The following is a 23,922-nucleotide window of genomic DNA, read 5'->3' as shown; positions in this document are numbered from 1 at the left end:
CCAGGTGAGTGCGTGCCCCGCAGAAAATCAGAACATGCCGCGGTTTGTTTGCCGCGCGAGATTTCGCGCGGCCAAACCGCGGCCGTCTGCATAGGAGTGCGTATTGTAATGCACTCCTATGCAGACTTTCAGCGGCGGAAATCCCGCGGCGGGATTTCCGCTCGTCTGCAGGCGGCCTTAGAGAAGTGAAATTGAAAAAAAACTGCAATTTCTCCATCATTGGGGGATCTTGTTTTTACAGACTGTGGCAAAACTGAGGCGATTACCTTATTTTCTGGGTCAGTACGATTGCAATACCAGATTGATATAGTTTGTTTCTTGCTATAATGAGAATCTTTGAAAACCGTTTCTGCTGGCATCTTCTGACCGTCATCGTTTTTTTTTTTTTAACTTTTCCACTGATACAGCTGTGTGAGGACTTCTTTTTAGTGGGACGTCCAGTCGTATCTATTAGTACCATTTTGCCATATATTCGGCTTTTTGATCACATTTTATTACATTTTTTTTGGAGGTTGAATGACCAAAAAAGTGCAATTCTGACTTTATTTACTTATTTTTTTTAAGACACTCACCCCGAGGGATAAATAATGTGTTACTTTGCTAGATCGGACTTTTACGGATGCAACAATACCAAATAGGTTTTTGGATTTCTTTTATTTTGATCTTTTTGTTATTAATACAGAATGTGGAGGGAGTGTAAAACCTTTAATATCATATTTTTTTTTACCAGAGTGGACAGCAGCATTTAAAGGGTGAACAGCTGCAGTCGGCGTGAAGGCTGCTCATGTCCACATATAAAGCGGCTCATTTCCCAATTCTGCTCCATCTAAACCCTGTGCTCCCAGCCCATACATATACACCCTGTAGGTCTGGGGTTAAATAGTAGGATTACAGAGATACCAAATCTGTATAGCTTATTTTTCATTGTGTCTCACTACTTTTGCACAATAGTAGCACATGGGGGTTGATCCCACATTGTGCAGCAAATGTGGACCAAAACGGGCAGTGCATTTTTGACTGCAGATTTTTCCCGCTGAGCGCTAATTCAGACAACTGTTTTTTGGGTTCATATGTTGGACATGTATTTCAGGGACGGCACATGGACCCATTATAGCCCATGAGGCCATAGGCACAGTTGGTTACTCACAGAGACCGATGGGCCGTAAGAAAAAAAAAAAAAAATCACTGCATCAGAGATGAGGAAAAAGGACCTGCAATGTCCCCTGTGCCTGCAGGTCGGACAGCAACATGATGGTGACCATGTACTATGCGATGTGAGATGCACCTGGTTGCAGGTCCAACTCACAACTGGCCATATGAATGGGGAGGATTTGTTGCAAAATCTCCACAGTGGAAAATCGGCAGCCGTTCTGCCACGTGTGAACGCACTCCAGCCACCATTCCACCGCAATGTACAGAAAAAAAAACATAAGTGAATGAGGTTGTAACAAACGCCATTCACTTACAGCAGAAAAGATCTGCTGTAAAAGCTAGTCATGCTGCAGATCCGTAAATCCGGAGCATGCTTCATCTATTGCGGAAACACTGCAGATTTTAACTGAAAATCCACACCCAAATCTGATGAAGGGCGCCTTCACGCGGAGACTAATCACGCGAGTTTGTGTGTTACGAGACGCACAAACATGAACCCCATTCTTTTGAATACACATGTTCGATGTTTTCTGCATGACACCGGGATGCGATGCAGGAAACAAATTGCGGTATGTTCTATCTTGCTGCGTCATCTCGCATCACAGCGTCCATTGTCTTCAATAGGGCCGGCGGCAGCATCGTGGGGTCTCCCACTAAAAGCAATGGGAGAAACTCTGCAATCCTTCTGCCGCTCCTGTGACAGCCGCGCTGGCGGATCTACACATCCCTAAAATGACGCAAGGCTGTTTTGACATGAAACCACCTTGCATCCCTGGGGAGCGCGATATGGGGGCAGGATTCACAGCTCCATATTAAGCTGGCCAGTCTAAGGCTACATTCACACGGGTGAGCGCATTATTGGGCCATGAAACTGAGCCCGATATCACGATCGCCAACTTGGGTTTTTATGAGTTGCGGCATTGATTGGCCAATTCATAAATCCCACCTCCACAACATGATTGGTTCTTCAATCTCTGTTCTGCCAATCAATACAGAGCTGGATGAACCAATCACAGCTCTCACATTGGCTGAGTGGCACTGGATAAACCAATTAGCGCCATCGCTTCCTGGAGGCGAGATTTTTGAATCCCGCAACCAGGAAGTGATCTTCTGTGGTCGCAATAAAAAAAAAAAAAGAAATCGCTTGTTTCCCTTATTAAAAAAAAAGGGCCAAAACCCACGTATGCAATTATTAATTTTTTTTAATGAGCTTTTATGTGACAAGATTTACTTCTAAACAGAAAGAGGTCACTAAAGTTAACTGCCAAAACTGCACTCCCACCTAAGACACTTATTAGATCTTTAGTAGAAGTTGATTTATTTGCATTTTTCTGGTGCTTTTCGGTCACATAACTTTTTTGTTTGGCTTTTTTTACCTTATAAAGCAGCCGATGGGAAAACGTCTGAATGTTTAGCGCATGCTTTGGGAAATGGCCGCGACCTATACATTAATTAGAGGCTATGAAGGATGCCCAACAGTGGCCAAAAATGCCTAAATGTAGAAATGTGTCCTTCCTTAAAGGGGTTTTCTCACTTTTTGCCATTGATAACCTATCCTCAATTTGACCTACTGAAATCAGCAGGAGTGAAGCAGTCTATTACATTTCTGGCCCTGACCACCGATGCAGACCTCCGACACCGTTGTACTGACAGCAAGTTGGGCAGTCAGCTAAATCTTGTAGACCAACTATTGATGAAGTCTTCAATAGTAAAAAGGGGAAAAAAAATCCCTTTAACTCAACATGTGGCGTAACAAGCAAAAGACACAAAAAAATATATACCAGCCGCCCATCTGTCACCATCGGCTCCCTCATTGAAGCAGTGTATTTGTAACTTGCAACCTGATTCAACATATAGTATAATGTAAGGGAGTCTGGATCTGCAGCTTGTGCACGGTGCTGGAAAATCCAGGGAATTTGGATTGAAGATTTCACTATTAACTCTTTCCAATCCAATTTGTATCCTGGTTTTCCCAGGGAGCTTACTCTTTTTCTGCTGTTATACAACGGCGCTATCTGCTGGCTAAAGCGAGTACTGCATGAGGTGACATGTTGGATAGGCTCCAACAGCAGAGAGGCTGGCAATATACAGTAAGAGAACCCCGACGGGCGTCTTCCAACATCAGAGCTGTACAGTCTTAAATCATAATGTCTTCAGAGGTCAGACAGCGGATTGGAAAAGGTTAAATATTTATACACAGCATCACCCACTAACATCATACCATATTGCTACTATTATGAATTCACATAGCTAAACCTAGTCCGGCATAGTCCAATTTGGGGAGGTACTCCCCCAGTCCATAGGAGTCCAGTCTCACGTGTCTGGTCACTTTGTCATGGTCCCGAGTCAATGGCGCTGTACTCTTCTGGGACTGAGTCCTATGCAGGAAGGGAGGCTCCCTCTCCTTCCACACGGCATGCGTCACATTCGGCCCCCAGGTCCTTCAGGGTCCTTTCAGTCTCCCGGTCACACAGGCTCTTTGGCTGGCAGTTTCCCTGGCTGCTTCCCACCATGGGGAAACAGCATCCACTACTTCTGGTATTGTGGTGCTGGGCTCTGAACCATGCCCCTCTCTCTGTCTGTGTTGCAACACACTTGTCTGGAGTGCAGCTCCCAGCTTCCCTCACTCAGGTGGTGGGCAGGCTTAGCCTCTATTCGGCTTTACTTCGGGGGTGATCTCTTGGTGGTGACATGCAAGTTACATTATTGTTGCATCATCAATGGGGCGGATCCTCCTCCTTACAGTGCTATAATACCGACGCATCTGTGCACCAGAATGTGGCGCATGTTACTGCCTCCTCACCCCGCTCCCTTTCCTGGCCATACTAGAGAATGGAGTGGGTGGAGCTTAGCACAGTGCTTGGTGCTGCTATAAGCCGCTTCAGTAAGAGGGGAACAGGTGCACTATATGTACTGTACAGACCCTGTAGAAGCGGAGGTCCTCTACATAGAAAGTGATTTCCAGTTTCCAGCAGCTCTTCATGATTGCGATTCCAACAGCGGAAATTCTGCAGCATTTCTGCCATGTGTAAAGATGGCCTGACTACAAGGGGGCGCCCTCTATGTCTAGAGGAAAGAAGGTTTCTACATAAACATAGAAGCGGGTTCTTTACTGTAAGAGCAGTGGGACTATGGAACTCTCTCTGCCCGAGGACGTAGCGATGGTGAACTCAATAAAAAAGTACAAGAGGCCTGGAAGCCTTGCGGCAGCATTACAATGTTATACATCTGATTACTTCAGAAGGGTCGGTGATCTGGAAATTATTTTGATTGGCAGACAAAGTCGGGAAGGAATTTTTCCCTAAAATGAGAGAAATTGGCTCCTACCTCATTGGAGTTTTTTCCTTCTTCTGGATCAACATTGTGGAGGTAATTGGCCATTATAATGGGGTGAGCTGGATTGAGGTTTTTCTCCTTGTGCAGTTTGTTTAGTGCCTCTTTGAAGCAGCCCTACTTACCTGCCCAATGCATGATCAGATATACTATCAGAACGCTCTCTGCTTATTTCTTTGCACATAAAGCCTTCTAAAGAACACCAGGAAACTAAAGAGAAAAGGGGACCACGTGGCTCTGCGTCGGGAGGCAGCGCGGGGGCACCGCGTGGCTCTGCGTCGGGAGGCAGCGCGGGGGCACCGCGTGGCTCTGCGTCGGGAGGCAGCGCGGGGGCACCGCGTGGCTCTGCGTCGGGAGGCAGCGCGGGGGCACCGCGTGGCTCTGCGTTGGGAGGCAGCGCGGGGGTACCGCGTGGCTCTGCGTCGGGAGGCAGCGCGGGGGCACCGCGTGGCTCTGTGTCGGGAGGCAGCGCGGGGGCACCGCGTGGCTCTGCGTTGGGAGGCAGTGGGGACTGACTCAGTGGGCCAATGTGGTGCTACACATAAGGCTGGGTTCACACAGGGCGGATTTGCTGCGGAAATTCCGTGCATAATTTTGCAGCGGCGAATCCGCTGCGGTCGCTAATCCCAGGATTAGCAAGCCACGTGGACGAGATTTGTCAAAAATCTCATCTACACTGGATTACCAATCCGTCACAGCAAAGCCGTTAGAAGCCAGCACAGATTCCCCGGCCGCAGCATTTTTTTTTTCTGTTGCAGCCGCGCTGCTCCCTATGGGAGCGCCAGCCGCAACGGAAAAGCATGTGGCCAAGCCACTCCAAAACCCGAAGTGCCGCAGGTTTTAAAGCAGCGCTTTCCTGGCGTAAATATCGTGGGTTTTCGCTGCGGCAAAGCACAAGATTTCCGCCGGGATTTTGCCCCATGAGAACCCAGCCTAAGGGTTTTCTGAAATAATTGATTTACACAAAATGCAGCCCCCCTGCCATAAAACAAATAGGCTTACACTTCCCTCTCACCGCACCTTGGTCCTGCTCCCGGTGATTATGTAGAGGCTGCAGTCCCACCAGTTCATGGAACCTGACAGGTGCCGCAGTCAAAGATCGCCAAGCTCTGTCATTCGCTACAGACAGGGAAAGCCTGTAAACATGATTCCAGAGGGGAGTCTCAGAATGTAGGTGCGGGACACAGCGGGAAGGGGAGACCACAGCCCGGAGAGGGTAGGAGCGGAGATGTAAGAGCTGTCAGGGGGGTGGCCGGTACAGGTGTGTATGGGGAGACATGTACAGATGTGGGAATCTGTGAAGGTGTGTGTGCAGGAGCCAAATCAGCAGCTGTGGGCGTGACCTGAGCATTGCCTGTAGCTCAGCTCGGCCAACCCAAGTCTCCCAGTGGAGACTACCGGTACTACACTAGTACCACACAAACTCAATCAGTTTGATCAGTGAGTATTCCAAGCATTGGATTCCCACCAATCAGCTATTGATCACCTATTTGGGAATAGGTTATACATTTTAGAAGTGGGCCAACCCAAAAAGGAATACAAAAAGCCATCGGTTTATATTTACCTGTAATTTATTGTTCATTTTTCATATACAAAAAAAGATAAAAGTCCTTTCTAAAACGTCGTCCTATAGGTTATGGTGCGGCTGCTTCACACAGGGTATATACTACATTCATGACAAGTTTTCCTGGCACCCAGTGTAAATAATTTAAGCAGTCAAACCAGAACTCCATAAATCTAATCTCAAAACGCAATACTTCTTCTTAAACCTTACTACAGTAAAAAGGGACAAAGCTTCACAGCAAATGTATTAATTATGATACATTGTTCTCTCGAAAACACAGTCCTTCTCCAACCGCAATGCCGTGAAATGTGTTTTAGGAGGTGGACATATCCATCTATACATAAATATATCCATTCGATAGTCCATCACTTTAAATGGGTTACAGCAACAGGCTTGACTGTATATATAGGTGTATATTCATATATATATATATTCTTAAACAGGATATTTTAGCATAACGATTGTTAAAATCAGTAGTACAAGCTAACTCTGCTACATATAATTAGAGCTACAATAGTGAAATAGAACACACATGATTTCACCTCTCAGTTTATCTAAAAACGGTATTATTTTGCAATTTGGGACTAAGGACTAAAAAAAAAAAAAAATTTAAATTTTTTATTTATTTTGCAATTGACCATCATTAACAGACTGCCCATCAAGTTTCTGAGTACAAATACCAAAAACAAAAAAGGTTAACTTTTTTTTTTCCTGTAAAAACAGATTTTAGAAACTTTTTTTTTTTACAAAGTATATTAAGAGCGTACAACTTTATCAGTCCAAAAAAAATATTTAAAAAAACCCCACAGGTAGTCGGGACCAGATGCCAGCATATTTGTAAGACAGGCATGTTTAAATTAATGCTATACATTCACAAATATTGCCCCCGAACCCTCTCCCGTTAAATAACAAGAGTCTTACAATTCGAGAATATGAAAATCAAAGTCCCTGAACAATAAACAAACTAAAAAAAAACAACATTTCGTTAAAACATGCAAAGATGTCTGTGGCGGAAATGAAAGAAATCGCAGGAAAATAAACCTAGTAATGAAAATACAAAAGTTTCCTATCTTAAAGAGCTGTCCATGAAATTGAACAAATACACAGATACATGAGGAAGCCCTCATATACACAATCGATGAGACGGTGGGGACACGATAGTCTACGTCTTGCTCGACGAAGTTTGCAATACTTTTGAAAAGTTCATAATATTAAAAAAAAATAAAAATCACGCTCTCCGGTCTGCGACTTTAAATCAAAAGCAGAACTGCGTTCCCAGACCGCGTCCGCTCTTCTACTATGTACATAGATTTCTGATAGACACTTTCTCTTACAAACATGTATTTAAAGGGGTCGTCCACTTGTGAACTCTTGAGGGCCTATTCTTAGCACAGGTCATCAATTGTAGATCAGTGAGAGTCTGCCACCAGGGATGCTGATGAACTGATCTGTACAGGAAGCAGACAGCTACCTCACCACTGCAGTGGCCAGGTTTGGGATTGCAGGCCAAGTTCCCATTGAAGTAAATGGATGCATGCAATACCAAGCCTGGCCACTGCAGTGGGAACAGAGCTATCCGCTTCTTGCATCGTTCAGTTCATGAGCACACCAGAATGTTGAGCAGCGGACTGGCAGCGCTGCTGGGTAGCAGACTCTCCCTGGTCTACAGTTGATGCTAGTATGCTAAGGGTAGGCCATCATTCGTTCACAACTGGACAACCCATTTTAAGCCTTAGTTTTCCTTTGAAAATGGAATTGTGAGGGTTAACCAATAGTGAACATTAAGACACTAGTGATTACGAACAAGATATTTTTTTTTTTTTTTGCTTTTTATGACATTTATACTTCAAGGAGATTCCTTGCATCTTACAATGTTTCTCCATGACTGGAGACTTTACAATATCCTTGGACCAGATTCTTCAACAAAAGAATACTCGGACCACTATGTACACGAACGTTTGACACATACTCAAACACTGACGAAGCCGACTCTTCTTATAGACCAGACTTACGGAAATATTAAAAGTTCATTTTCACTGAAAAATAAAATGGACGTTTAAGTCGTTCAGCGATTCGCCACGCAATCCCGTAAAAAAAAAAAAAGAAAAGAGTGACGGGTCTGACTCCTCTGGCACCTTATGTACCAGTGTGAAATATGACCATTAAAGACCTGTGTGGAAATGTACCTGAAATCTAAGAGAACTACCTCAAAAACTACATTGTTCTGTGAGAAGGAATGCATTCTGGATGGGAAGATATTCAGCATTTACATTTAAAGGGGTAGTCCAGCTGTAAACTACTGATGGCCTACTCATCAATAGCTCATCAATAGCTCATCAATAGATCAGTGGAGCTCTGCTGCCCAGGACCCCCATTTATGCACGGAGGCGATTTCTGTAGGAAGCGACAGTTCTGTTCCCACTGCAGTGGCCAGGCTTGGTATTACAAGCAAATCTCCCATTCACATAAATTGGAGCTTAACGTGTGATACCAAGCCTGGCCACTGCAGTGGGAACGGAGCTGTCTGCTTACTACAGAAATCAGCTCAGTGACAAGCACAATGGCCCTGCGAATAGTTGGTCAGTTAGGGATCCCAGGCAGCAGGCCCTGTTGATCTACTATTGATGGCCTATCCTATAGAAAGGCCATAAATAGTTTACAACTTGGCAATCCCTTCAATAACCTAAATGTTTGTTCATTCTGATTACTGACAACATAATAAAGTCATTTATAATATTATGAAGCTTTTGTGTAAAGTACAAAATAGCAAAACCTCTTAAAGGCTCATTAGGTTTTCTTGCATAAGCTACAGCAGATATACGCAACAGAAAGTTAATCTCAATTAAAAAGGTAAGGACCTATTTGGGGACTTTTTAATTAAAAGCATGTATTTTGGGATGACAATCATTTTTGTAGTAGGGTTTCAATAAAAAATTTGCATCGTTTAGCTTCTGCAGCTTCTACATACCACTGTATACAGGAGCTGCAGACTGATATTCCCTTTAGATCCATCAGTGTGCTGGACTGACGGCATTTGGTTTCCTTCTCAATGTTGCCATCAGCTAATTTAAAAACTCTGTTTCTTTTTGTTGTGGCCACAAATAGGCTGATACCAAAAAATATTTAGGAGAGAACCGATAATGGCTAATAACAGTCAGTCCAGCCTCACCGACTGATCCTAAGGGAAGGTCCGTCTGCAGTTACTGTATACAGGGAAATGGAGAAGCAGACAGCTGTATACAGGGGAAAAGATAGCACTGCCAGCTTTGTAGGGACCATTAAATTCAGTGGGAGCGGCACCTGCAGTACCAAACTGGGCTGCTTCAATCCAGACAGCACTATCCCACATCGGGTCTGGCAATCATCTGATCGGCGGGGATCCCAAGCAGCGGACCCCCACCAATCAACAACTGATGAGCCATCCTTAGGACAGTGATAAGTGATACAAGTGCTAAGCAACCCCTTTAAGAGAGGAACAGAATATAGAAGGCCACTACTGTGGCTGGTGATTGCTGCTGACCAGGGCATGTGACTTTTGCTGCCAATCAGGAAGTACAAAGTGGTTGTGGAACTATTTTAAGTAGTGGGAAACCCCCTTTAAGAAAAACAATCATCTCCTCTCTAATTTGTTGGCACACTGAAAAGCATTTGGGCGATTTTCTAATCTAGGTCATGTTTGGGGGTTGTCCAGGATTTAAAAAAAACCAAACATGGTAGTGTTCAAAAAAACAACTCCACACCTGTCCGCAGGTTGTTTGTGGTATTGCAACTCAGTCCCCATTCACTTCAACAGAACTGAGATGCAATACCAGACATTGCTCGTGAACAGGCGTGGCACAGTTCTTGGATTAACCCTTTCCAATCCATATTATCTGACGACATTCTGATTGAAGGCTGAACAGCTCTGATGTCGGAAGACATCCGGCAGGGTATTCTTACTGTATATTACTGGCCGCTCAGTGGTCAGGAGCCTCTACAGCATGTCCCATACCGCAGTACTGGCTCTAGACAGCAGATGGCGCCATTGTATAATGGCAGAAAGAGAAAGCCCCCTAGGAAACCCTGAATCCAAAATTGGATTGCAAAGGGTTAAAAAATAAATAAATTTCATTTTCTTTGCTATCCCGTACTACTCCTTTAATAAAAAAGTAGCTTCACAATACATAAAAGCTTTGCTTAAAATGCTAAATACGATCCCTTGTGCCTCTATTACACTTCATTATGTTGTCCAGTTGTAAACGATTGCTGGCATATCCTTAAGAAAGGCCTGGCCACTGCAATAGGATTGCAGCATGCCGACCTAGGGAACAGCTGATCAGCCGGTGTCCGGATCGGTAGACCCCATGCCACTCTACTATTCGGAGGCTACGCCATCAACACTTTACAACTGGGCAACCCCTTTAACGTTTTACTGTGTCTGTTTGAAATTAGTTGCATAGATTACAAATGAAAAGTGCCCCCCGCTCCGGTGTAGGACCTGCCGCTAATAAATACGATATATACACCCTTACTATCAATGAAATAAATGGAGCTTGCCATGTTTACTTATGGCGGCAGGTCACAACTTTTAGTAAGCACCTATACAATGAATGCTTCCACCACAACCCCATTGGAGAGCTTTAAGCCGGTACTGAGAAAAGCAGAAAAAGGCCTTTCCCAATTCTTAAAAAAAAAAATTTTTAAAAATTAATTCAATAATTCCACACGGCGACAAAAATAGGTTTCATATGGCAGAATACCGAAATAGCAACACTGTTTAACATGAGCTTTGAGGTAATTTGTTTACATAGTTCACCGGATCTCAAGAGTCAGATCAAGAAAGAAAGAAGTGAAATATCCTGTAGGTAAAGTAAAAAAAAAATTAAAAAAATCCAGAAACTTTGCACACGTGTTTTTGTTCCCTCCCTGGTGAAACAAAGGCACAAACATATTTTTAACTTTTTTTTTTTCTTTAAACATGTAAAAAGTGTTCCGTCACAGAGGAAATGATAAAAGATTTGAGGTCTTGTCTTAATCCATGAGTTGTACAGAACGCGCAAAAACTTTTTTTTTTCTTCTCTCTTTTAAAATGATATCAAAAAGAGCTGGAAAAATATTACAAAATATTCTGCTTGACTGAACAGAGGAACATTCCCGCCGTAAAGCACTCACTGGGCCATTGCTGCAAAAACATTTCAGAGGGCGTACAGAAAACGATCGTCATATTGCATTCGAATCGGGCAATCCAGTGCTGGTAGAGTTAAATTATTGCTAATCCGCCAGGTTAAAAAGAACGGTGACTATTAGTGAGAAACAGGAGTGGTTTTCAGCTGTATAGTTTAGGATAATTAAAGGGGTTTTTCAGGCAGAGCCTACTGTCAGTGCCGGGATACACAGGGGTCGGAGCGGAAGCCCCTGGTCTGACCCCTGTGTATTGGCTGGCGCTTGAAATTGCAAGCTTGGGTCTCATTGAAATCAATGAGTTGTAATTGCAAGTACTGGCCACTACACAGCAGCGACTCAGCCCCCTGATAGCGGGTGGTGCCTGGAAAACCCCTTTAATTACAGACAAAATATACAAATAAGTCAAATGTACACCAAGTACTATAGAGTGTTGTTTGGACTCCACTGTAAAACATACCACACAGGCCACCGACACCACGGATTTTGGCCCCATTTTTGAGTCCGTAATACAAATGTGTGCCCCAGCCCGACTGCGGATCTCTTGACCCAAACTGAGCATCATAGATTTCTGGAGACCCATGATCAGACTAAGATAAACGCCCATTACAGATGCAAACACGCACCTGAAATACAGGCGTTACCGACACCATTATGAAAGTGGTGGCCATACGTGTGTCACTGCACCAATCACTTCAATTAACACTACTGGAGATAGTCAAGTTCATCACTTGGCAATCATCGGCCGTTCCACTGAAGTGGCTGGACCGCCGGAAATTGCAGAGCGTTTGAACTCATGCCATTCACTTCAATAGAAGCTGCCAGAGATGGCAAAGTGGCAGGAATGTGCAGTCCCCATTGCTGAATTTCAGGAATGTGCTGGTTTGATACCTCTGGATCAGTGGAGGTCCAAGCGGTTGAACCAACCAACGATAGGGCAGAACTTGCTGGTATGGGAACACCCCTTTAAAGCTGCACTACTGTAATTTCGAATATTAAGAATTCAGGACAGTTCCCTGTAATTTAGGATTTATAAAAGTAGGAAAATACTAATACATTTAATTAAGCAAATTTCATGCCACTATTTCTCTTAAACAAACATTAAGGTTCCTTTATTATATTTTGTAGCAGATTTATAGTAAGTTTCCATTTGGATGTCAAATCTAGATAAGTATTCCTCTAAAAAACGTTAACATCCTGGGGTTTACTTAAAGGGGTTTTTCAGTTGTCAACTATTGATAGCCTATGGACCTAGGATAGGTCTTCAATAGTAGACTAGTGGGTGTCTACTACCCGGGGGACCATGCCAATTACCTGTTTGATTCCTGTGAAAACCAGCTCAGTTTGCATGCACACAGGTCTGGCAGACAGCTCCGTTCTCACTGCTGTGGCCTGGCTTGGTATTACAGGCATTGAAGTGAATGAGAACTCTGTCTGTAATACCAAGCCTGGCCACCACAGTGAGAACGGAGCTGTCCGCTTCCCGTGAAAACCAGCTCAGTGCATGAGCACAATGGCAAGGTGAGCAGCTGATTTGCATGGATCAAGGATAGGCCATGAATAGTTTACAATTGAACAACCCCTTTAATAATCTATCCTTGAATGAGCTCTGCATTCATCCATGTCCTTGCAGGGGCCCTGGAAGTCTACAAAAAAAACCTAACCCAAATCTCCAGACATTATAAATGTATATTACCAAGGTCAGCGTCACAGAATGTAATTTCATGCATAGCCTAACTTCACACAGTAAATAGTACTTGGTGTACATCTTTCTTGATTTTACTGATTTCTTGGCAACATTAGCTTGTTAATTCTAAGTCGTTTTACCGGCCTTTGGGTTAAAAATATTTTCCTTCTGTAAGACTCTGAAACGAGAATGTAGCAACTTTTCCAGCTAGCAGAAAGGATGAAATGCACACAGGCCACATGTCATGGTGCTACAATCAAATGACAAAGCAACAATGTATCTCTTCATTCTAGAAAAAGGCAATAGAAACACAATGTAATATCTATCAAACACCATGCTAATTGCGGATCACCTTTAAAAGGGGTTGTCCATTTGTAAACTATGGGACCCCCACTGATCAGCTGTTCACCAGGCCGGTGCACTGCGCCGATTTCTGCAAGAACCAAACAGCTCTGTTCTCACTACTGCAGTGCCCAGGCTTAGTATTACATGCAAACTTCCCATTCACTTAATGGAAACCTTTGAGTGTCATATCAAAACTGGCCACTGCAGTGGGAACGGAGCTGTCCGCTTCCTGCAGAAAGCAGCGCACAAGCAAATCCTCCCAGACCCCTGCTGATCTACTACTGATGGCCAATCCTACCAACAACCCTTCAATAATCTACAAGTGGACAACCCCTTTACGTACTGGTAAAGTTGATGCTGCTGGCTAGTTAAAAGTTCATAAATTAAAAGAAAAAAAAAATATATCACCTTGTGAGTACATCTTCGCGATTTCTATATTTTAGATATGTTGGTGATGCATCATATAGATTTTTTTTCTAAAGTTTTACTATGTTTTTATATTGCGTTCTGCAAAAATATAACATTTCCCACATTTTTGTATGTAACAAATACAACAGCAATTTAAAACATTTTTTTGAAGCATCACCGATAGCAGATTAACACGAAGCTACTATTCGCAATAGTGGCCGCGCCTTAAATGGTTTCCATTATTATATCAAATTTCATACCTTTATAGTTAAACAAGCAGCTATGCAAGTTCCCCTCATCGATCCCGGAACACAGGAAGTTCTGTCAACGGACTTGCATCTATGGTTCATAGTGAATTCTAAAATCGCAGCATTCTGGAATATTATAAAACCCCCGAAATGCCGTACCGTCTTACTTTATAGCAACATTCTTCTAAGTGGATCGTAAGGTCTTAAAGACATACACGGTTATTGAAGACTATCAAATCAAATATGGCACTTATACTAAATACATTAAAGCTTCTGATATTTTCTTTCTTTCTGAAGGTCGGGAGGAAAAGAAAAAAAAAACACAGCAGATGAAAAGTTCAGTCGAACGGACAGTAAGCCTTTCAGGTGAACCGAAAAAAAAAAAAATTATATATACTATATACATATTCCTACACGTGTTCAAAGGAAGAGGCCGATACAAATTGGCCGTTAGTGTTTGTGAATAGAAAGAAAAAGGCACATTGACAAACACAATATTCATTTGCTTGAAGTGTTTCTTAAATGGATTCCTGGTGGGCGTTTAGGTTGAAATCCTAAATGTCACCCCATTTTGCACTTAATGGCGATTTGAAAGGAAACTGAAGCGAATCGTCCTTTAGGGTGGACCAGTTCTGGATGCTCCATCTGACTACTCCATATCAGCAGTGGCATACCACTAATGGCAGCAGACCACAGTCTCTTTGGCCCCTCACCTCAGTCCATCTGATTGCGAGCAATACCAGAAGCCTCTGCCCCAGAACCATGGTCCCACCTTTGCTTCTTCTAGTCCAACTGCTGCTGCCCACCTGCAAGTGTACCCCAACAGGAAATGAGGACTGTGGTGGCATGGACCATCCCCAGACAGGGCAGTCAGGCTAGACCGTCCTAGAGGCAAGTGTTGGTATTTTGTTTGCATTTTCTTTTTTGTGGGTGGGTGGGGGGTATTCTGAAGGGCCCCAATACACACTGGATGTCTAAACCCGCCGATAATGACAGGGACGGACAGCTTTGATCCCACAAATAATGGCATGGTCGGAACAACTCTAAATAATGGCAAGACCGAACAACTTTGTGTATGTGGTGGCTCAACTTTCTCCCAACAGATGTTAGGGAAAGAAGGATCGAAGAAGTTGAATTTCAACGTCAGATCCTTTTACCCGAAAGATAGTCAAACAGTATGGTGGAAACCTGACACTTAACTCCCCACATACATGAACGTTGGGTTGAGCCGAACATTCATGTGCATGGCGGAGCCGGTGGAAACAGTTGTTGGACAAATGTTCATGCGACAGTTGTTGAAGGTGTATGGGCACCTTGAGTTTTGCTCGTGGGGCTCCATAAGTCATACCAATAAAAGCTGGTCCATCTCATGTCTCAGGCTGCCTTAGCTTTAAGTCAAGTCAATGCTGATGTAGTCAGAGGGAGGCAATTTGGTTTGACCTGGTCACATGTAGCCATACGTGGGCTAGAGAAGTTACAACTGGACTTACCAATAGTCCTCCCACTAGAAAGTGGACTAGGACATTTTTTTGTAAAGGGTGAAAAGGCTTACTGTCGATTAGAAAATGGTCAGTGTAAATCAGCCATAGCAAATGTGATCGACATCCAGTTACTCTACAAATGTGTACAATTATTTACAATGGTGCTCCCATATAAAAAAAAAAAAACACCAAAAACTGAAAAAAATACCCCAAACCATAAAAAGGTAGAACTTCCTAAAGACTTTGAAATTTCTTCCCCATTTTCCTATTTTTTTTCTTTTTTTTTTAACTCCCTTGTGAGAAAAGCCAACTTACATTAAAATATACTTACTACAAGACGACACAACTAAAAATATATAATAAACTTACACAAGTACAAAATTCTGAGGTAATTCTGGTTTGAGGTGGTCTATGGTCATGACTTTTTGTTTTTAACTGTATTTTATTTAATTTTTTTGTATTGTAAGTGAACCCCTTCATGTGTTGGATGAAACACATTGAAAAAAAACAACAAAAAAAATATATATAACCTTCGTGCCATCCAACGCCTGAGGAGGTTGACCTTGGAAGCCACAGAAATTGAATGTTTTTGTGTATTTTTTTTTTTCTTTTTTAAACATTGCTTGTTTTGCAGATGAAAAAAATGTATCCAAGTATTGAATCAGCAGCATCAGAAACATTCTCTGATTTGGGCAAAATTCTGGCAACTCTAGTGGGATCTGAATATGCACCAAGCTACGGTTTTTGTTTTTTTCCACTTTCGAAATACAGAGAAAGAACACCTTAGAGTTACACAAAGCGGTGAGTTTGGTCAAAAAGGGGACTTTAGCTTACGTTGACTTAAAAGTCTGGTTGTTAAAGCTTTTAATGGCTACTGATCCCGTGACCGGTTGGTGTGGATCCGGTTATCTACAGAGAGGCAGTTGACTTGATCGAAACTGTCCGTGTAAAGGACGCCGATCCTCACCGACCTCTATTATAGCGTGTGAAGAACCAGGCCTTTCTTTCTCTGCACCGATTTCCTACGGCAATTGTTTTGCACTTGACTAGCATCCTTCCCCTTTTTTAAGAAACAGTTACCTGAGAAGTAGCTTTCGTAGCGATAAATCATTTGCCGATCGACGCAAAGTGCAACCCCGGTCCGCCCACACGTAGAACCTCCTAAAGACTTAGCTCTCGAAACGAGAGAACATTCGGTTGCTAGTTTCTCTACACGTTACAAAGACACCCGTTAAGATCCGCAAAAGACACAACAGACGGTATTTTTTTTGGAGATTGATGTCCAGAAGTTCTAGCAGAAGTAATTACGGTTGTTGTAAAAGGATTCCTGTTGGTGGAAGGTGTATCTTATGTAACAGTCTTCAGCTTACTACAAAGTTTGCAGCATATTTTTGTAGGTGGTCTCCTGTGGGTCTGTGAAGGTCACACATGAAGAGAAACCAACGTAGTGTATCTAAAAGAGGAGTTTTTGTTGAGGTTCTGAATTACCTTCACCTTTCGGCATTCATAAGTCGGCACCTGAATGCTTGCTGAGATGTTCGTTTTTTTTTTTTTCCTGTTTTTTTTTTTCTTTTAATATACCATAAAACAACGTGCTGGTAAAATTGAACCGAATCCCCTCTTTCCCGCCCCACCCCCGACGAGAAACCAAATATTAAAAATAAAAAAATAATAAAAAGTCAAGGTAAAATAGCAGCTGCATTCATAGGTTTGTAGATGCGCGTGTAGTTTTTTTTTCTTCCTTTTTTTTTTTTTTTTTTTTAAACTTAGATTTTTTTTTTTTGTTATTTTTCTTCAGTGTTTTAAAACAAGTCTGGAAAGACAAATGTAACAAAGGACTCAGATACTGGACTCTTTGGGCGGCAAGTCCACGTTGGTGACAGATGTGATGATGGAAACAAGGCAGTCCGAGGTAGTGCCGTTCACCAATTTTCGGATCTGAGAAATACGCTCCTCGACGCAGCCAGCGGAAAGTCGGGCCTCTGCATCGTGGTCCCAGCACTCTTCAATGGTGACACATAACTGTGCCATACCCTGATGACAAAGAAGAAGACATTAATAAAAAGCGTGGGCTAGGTTATTAAAGGGGTTGTGCCAAGATTGGAAGTTCTCCTATCCGCAGGATCAGGGATAACTTGTCGATCGGTTGGGGTCTCGCCACTGAGAAGAGACCTGCAGTGACAGGTAGAGAGGGACATGGGAGTCCTGTTCTCAAGATTGACGGGGTCTCAGCGGTGAGACCCCCACCGATCAGCAAGTTATCCCCTATCCTATGGATAGGGAATTACTTCTGATCTCTGTACAACCCTTTTAACAATTCCAAAACCTAATTTGCCATAACAGAAAAAACATGCAGATACTTCAGTATGTCTTACAGTGGGAAGAGCAGTATAAAGAAAAGACAGACTTCATTGGCGTCCACGGGGTTATGGCTGCAAAGCTATATAGCCAGCCTTGCTGACACAAGGGCATGACAGGTTTTGTTCAAGTGAATGGGCCAGAGTTACAATACCCGTCACAACGCATGTATAGATGCAGCAAACAAGAAGAAAAAAGATCCAGCGCTCCAGAAAGACGCATGTATAGGGCCAACAAGATTTTTCCAGGTTTTCTTCCAAGGAAGAAAAGGGGCTAAATGCCGCCAATCCTGGAGGTCCATTGAAAGGGAGAGGCTAATGCTTTCTGCCATGGTGGTCTAGAGAAGCAATGGTGGTTAAAAGGGGTATTAAGTTACGGGACGTTTTCGTTTTATCAAATTTTCACCCATCCGGTTGATGGGGGAAAATTGATAGGTCAGTGAGCTCCTGACCAAGTGGTCACCCGATCCAGAAATTGAATTAGGGGCATGTTGCACTTGTGCAGTGTCTCTCCATTCATTTTCAATGGTACTGCCGGAGATAGCCAAGTACAAAGCACTCAGCTATTTCAGTCACCCCCATTGAAATGGATGGATCCTGTGGATGGGTGAAAACTTTAACTCCCGGTAGCTAGAATACCCCTTTAATGTCTGTTTCTATGGTGATTTAAGACAACAGAAGAGACCAAATGTTTTCTCATTAGCTTAAAAACTCTTAATAAATCCCTTTTCAAAAAGTTAAACAAGTTTGTATAGTAATTACTTAAGAAGAACGTGCCACTTTTACTTGGTAACCGTACCTGGAGCCCAAAGGCTCAAGTCCACAGATTATGCTTCTCTGGAGGCCAAAGAAGTCTGCAGTAATGCAGAGGACTCCATAGCTGGGAGCAGATGCAATTCTTTCTGATTAGACAAGAGAGTAATGTTTCTCCTTGTGGAGAGCACCACAAGGGTGTAGGGTGTCTTATAGGCCATGCAATGCTACCTGGGAAAAAGCTATGCAAATAAGCGATAGAATAATCCTCCACAGCGCCACCTATTACAAGAAGTGCTGCTGGACCTCTCAGACTCTGGGCTATACTCTGCACATTTTAGCAAATACAATCTTTCATCAATCAGCAGATCAAGTTCCCATTTTCTAAGAACAGTAGATAGAACTTACAGGGTGTTTTAACCAGTGCTCTTTGAACGCAGGACGCATCTTCTTGTGGACTACTACTTCCTGCAGATCCTCCAAGGATGGATGCTGACCAATCTCCTCTTCAAATGGCAGCATATAAACATCGACCGGCCCTGGAAACAGTCAGACACAGACAGTTAAGCAAAACCGCTGAAAAGTTCATAAGACATAAAATATCAAGCGAGGATCAAGAAGCGATATGAAGTATAGAGCTTTCCCATAGACTCCACGTCTATATAGGATCTACTAGAGCATCATTATAAGCTCCCCGCCTGTATAGGATCTATTAGAGCCATCTAATAAACTCCACCTCTATATAAAAATCACAGAAAAGGAAAAAATAGAAGACAAAAAAAAAAGGGTCAAGGAAAGGGGCTGCATATCTACTGATGAGGGCAGGTAGAAGCACCACATCCCTCAACATGCAGACAGTCATACTGCTATATGGAGGAGCCACCGCACAGGTGAAGGCACTGATGAACGGCCACTTAGTACTGGGCTGCTTAGTACTATTCTTGCACAAAAAAGCATACATGTAGCGCATCATGCACACTTACAACTTCTAATGATGCCATATTTCAATCCAGCGGGATGCCCTTCACCTCAATAGGTGAACCACACCGGCACCCTGGGCTTCCCCAGAATTCAAAGCCGCACTGCAGGTTACTGATAAATACTAGGTATTCGTTAATATTTTGGCCAAACTATATGAGCTCACAACCCCCATCAAGGGTCCTTGTTTACTTGCGAGTCCCTATACTAACAAGTAAAATCACAGAAAAGAGAAATATAAACAGACAAAACAAAACCCCACAGTAAGAAGCCACATACTGACTGCCCCTTGACGCAGGTTGTGAGCTCATGCAGCCGAATGAGGAGAAAGGATGGCGCTAAGTGATATAAGTCCCCACTTTGGCTCTTGGACAAAATTCTGACCCAGCACTGGAGAGTCGCTTTGACTTTATGTATGTTAAGCCAATACATTTTTTTTTTTTTAAAGCGTTTACACTTGGCGATTACTACTACTATTGAGCGTCATGAACGACTGAACGGCTACCACCACCCACCACTACTATTGATCAGATCTGTTTATATCCCAATACCTGGGGCTCATTCATATCCAGATTGCAGCCTCCATCCCAGATTTCATTAATATACAGCACACTGGAAAATGTCGGAGGGCATGAAAGAACTGGACAAACCCCATTATGGTCAACGAGGTACATTTAGTGCCAAAGGACCAGGAAGACAGAAACTGAATCCTAATGTCCCAATGAGGATGCAAAGGGATTCCAATGGGAGTAAAGCTATGACAGTTCCACTGCCGACCCCTACGACAACATACAGCCCTTCTTCAGTGAAAGCCGGCTGGGCAATCAGTTGATCGTCGGGGATCCTAAACGGCAAGTTCATTAACTATTGATGACCTATGCTGAGGACAGGTGATCAATAGTTTTTGCCCAGAAAACCGCTTTAAAAGTAACCTTCCACCTGCCTAACGCATCACAAAGTAACTTATGGTGCCGATAGGTGAGTTCTAAGGGATTGAAGCCAACTATGCCCCTCCGCTGCCTCCCCCTATGTCAATGTCCGGCCCCACTGCACTGACAGCTCGTCGCGGATCCCAGAGATTAACTATTGACGACCTATTCTGAGGAAAGGTCAATAGCTTTTGCCAAGAAAACTCCTTTAAGATTTTGGAAAATAAAGGTTCTTCATTGTACAAAGAATAGCCACTGCGTACACCCCCCGTGACTAGGACAGAAATGCATCCCTTAGAAGTAAACAATATAGGTTCTTATGAAAGACAGCAAGCAGAGATCTTATAAACCATTGTTACATCAAGTACACTGATTTATACCACGTCTCACACAATCAAGAAGATTTGCAAAAATCTTAACACCCTTTAAGCAGCAGCCCCTTCATAGAGCGCCCGTGTTATACCTTACTGGGATTTGTGGCCGCCACTGATGTAAAGATGCTATGCAAACACCCAAAAGGCTGATAAATTACACTGAAAAGACAGAAATTATTAGAAAGTGGTTGTGACGGCCTCTGGAGGGACCCCGAGACTCACCGTCGGCCGCCGTACACCTGGATACGATTTCCCAGAGCACAAGTCCCATCGCGTACATGTCTATCCTGAGAAAAGAATCTCGTTGGAAGTTAATTGCTCCCTCCAGCACCTCCGGAGCCATATACCGCCTGGTGCCCACCTGGGTGAGGAACAGCAGATACAGCGTTAGACCACAGAATATTCCGCCACACTCAGAGGATACAGTGTATATAATACGCCACTTGCGGGTCATATACAGTGAATGGCCCTTCATTAGAAGCTCCGCCTGTTTCACGAAGCGGCCGTTTGGTTCATATAAAACAGAAGCTCCATAATGTTATAGTCCTACTTAGGCCGGTTTCACACGAGCGCTAATCTCGCACGGGTTTTGTGCGTTACGAGACTCACAGAACTTGCGTGAAGATGAACTCTATTCTTTTGAATGGCTTTATATACATGGGCGAGGTTTTCCCTCCTCTAATGCTGCGCAGAAAGAAATCGTGGTATGTTCTCCTTATTCCTGTTTTTGGAAACGCATCGCGTCGTACATCGCATGGCTCTCGTACACCGTGAGATGTGCATGCGAGGTTTCCCATTGAAAGCAAAGGGAAACATGTCTGATCCACTTCTCTTAAGAGCGATGGGAGGCGTTTCTGCCTGTAAATCGCCTCGCATCCGCAAGTAAAACACACGTTGGCGAGCGCCATATCAGGCAGAGATTCTCTGCCCGGTATCATGTTCGCCCGCACGCCGTTAGCCTTAGAATTATGCATTTTACCATGAGACCGCTTTCACGCAGCCGAGAAAATCTTGTGAAATTCGTGCATGGTGAGATGCGCGAATACGAATGGAGTCCTATATATGAGCGATGTGGGGAAAAAATTGCGTAATGTCCTATATTTTCGCGTTCCCTGAACACATCAACCGCTGTTTTCAATGGAACGGGAAAACACGTTGCACGCCGTTTGAGGTGAGGTCTCCCACTGGAAATAATCGGAAATACTTGCAGACCCGATTGCTACTTTGCGTGAAGCGATGGGAGGTGTTCTCAATGGAAAAAGCCTTGCATCCGCAGGTACATCGCACGGTCACGAGTGCGATATTAGGCCGGGTGCCACAGCCCGATATCTCGCTCGGCCGTGAGTAGCCTAATAGATAAGAAAACTCCTCGCAGATCTGCAAAACCCAGGAGAATATAGGCAACACTCGGCAAAAAGAGGAAGAGGCAGACAACGGCCCGTGTCTCCTGTTCAGATGACTAGAAGGCCTATGGGTAGGTCCACACGGGGTGGATATACCGCAGATTTTTCATGTGGACCATTTTCTGCAGAGTGTTCGCTGCGGACACTCTGCAGCAGCTTCCACCTCATGTGGATATATCCTAAGGGTACGACCACACGGGGCGGAAGATCCGCATTTACAATGAAAGGTACCTGGGCAAGAGTAGAAAAATGCCACACAAAGTCTGCCCAGAATGGACACGTGGTAGGGATTGGAAATCCGCAGCGCGGGAATTTTGGTTGTATATTGTCAGTGCGCATTTACCTGTTCAAATGAGGGGATGAAATCAGCACCAGTTGGCGGTGATTTTCTACAGCTAGCCAGCTACGTGTGAGCGCCCCCTTATGGAGCATTCACAGATTGCTTCGGATTTTGCTACGAATCTGCTGCAGATTTCACTCTTCCAATTCAATTCAATTTCATGAGGTCAAATCTGCAGCAAAGCCTTGCCGCTACTATAAACGCCGCGGATCCCCCATGCGGAGCGTTCACACGGCAAATCCGCCTCCTGTGAAAATGGTAGTCAGAGAAGCGGTGCGGCCATTTTTGTTTCTCCAGGGTCGCTTTAATAAATGAAACCAGCATACAATCACCTGTCCGTGTGTATCTCCAGGTGGTTTTCCAGGTTCAAACCGAACGGCTAACCCAAAATCCGCCAGGATCGCCGTCAGGTCGTTTTTCAGTAAAACATTTTTACTTTTAAAATCCCTGGAAAAGAAAAAAAAAAAAAAAGATTATTCTAACAACGAGACGCCGACAGAATCCTGCTGCTTCGTATACGGAACGGAATCAGTCATTTAGGCATTCTGAAATTCGGTCACTTGGGTAGAGCGCCCTCTGCAGCTCGTTAGGGGAAACTGCAAGGTGGAAAAGAATTCTGCAACATATAGTCAATTCAACTTTTCTGGGGTACTTTTCGTACTGCGCAGATGGATTTGAAGGGCTTCTACCAGGATCACAAGTTACGCCCTATCCACAGGATAGGGAATAACTTGCTGATTGGTGGGGGTCCCTGGTGATCTCGAGAGCGGGACCCCGCGTCATGCTCCGACTGCCACTGCACCCCCTTCAACAGAGTACGATCCGCCAGGTCACCGAGGTTCTTTAATCTCAACCCCTCTACTGTCTCTTTAAATGGAACTTTGAAAGTCCTTGCGTTCACCGCCGATACACAGAGCTCCATGGAGGTTATTGAGTGCTTGAGCCTATTCCGGGGGTCTCCCCGGTGCTTCACGAACATTACCTACCCATCACACTATGTGCATGAACATATTAAACCAGCATCATGGGCCAGGGCCACAAACACACAGATGCCGTTAATAAATTGGAGCGCTTTAGATGGCCAGAGTGCTCTACTACGACCCCTGTGGGTTTAAACCAATCCCTACCATCTAATATGGGAGCTCCTCCTACCATACTGAACCCATTCCAGAAACAGAAGTGGATCCAGCAGGAAGAAACAGACGTCGTTCCTTTATATTTCTCGTTTTTTGAATCCACTTCTTGATTTGGCTAAAAAAAAGTGCATTGAAAAAAACTGACACAAAACCTGTGTTTGAAATGGGTAATAGTCACAGCTTACCTCCTCTCCCTCCCTGCAGAGGTCACAGAGCATGGCTGCTGTAAAACAAATCTCTGAAGCACTGTTCATGGAGCAGCAGCTCAGGCAAG

At 43.8% G+C, this 23,922-nt stretch overlaps 1 protein-coding gene across 1 annotated transcript in view; it reads right to left on the bottom strand.

The window, feature by feature from the left end:
• Positions 1-8,509: 8,509 nt before the first annotated feature.
• Positions 8,510-23,922, bottom strand: part of ACVR2B (activin A receptor type 2B) — a 185,329-nt gene continuing 169,916 nt past the window's right edge. Inside the window, exons 8-11 of the mRNA XM_066585558.1 lie at positions 22,845-22,959; positions 20,992-21,130; positions 18,897-19,027; positions 8,510-17,412 (exon numbers count right to left, since the gene is read on the bottom strand). Of these exons, the coding sequence (XP_066441655.1) occupies positions 17,218-17,412; positions 18,897-19,027; positions 20,992-21,130; positions 22,845-22,959 (580 nt within the window). The 3' untranslated portion in view covers positions 8,510-17,217. The remainder of the gene's footprint in view (positions 17,413-18,896; positions 19,028-20,991; positions 21,131-22,844; positions 22,960-23,922) is intronic.

Source organism: Eleutherodactylus coqui, chromosome 12, assembly GCF_035609145.1.
Source record: "Eleutherodactylus coqui strain aEleCoq1 chromosome 12, aEleCoq1.hap1, whole genome shotgun sequence".
NCBI lineage: Eukaryota > Metazoa > Chordata > Amphibia > Anura > Eleutherodactylidae > Eleutherodactylus > Eleutherodactylus coqui.
This window is presented reverse-complemented; position numbering and strand designations above follow the sequence as displayed.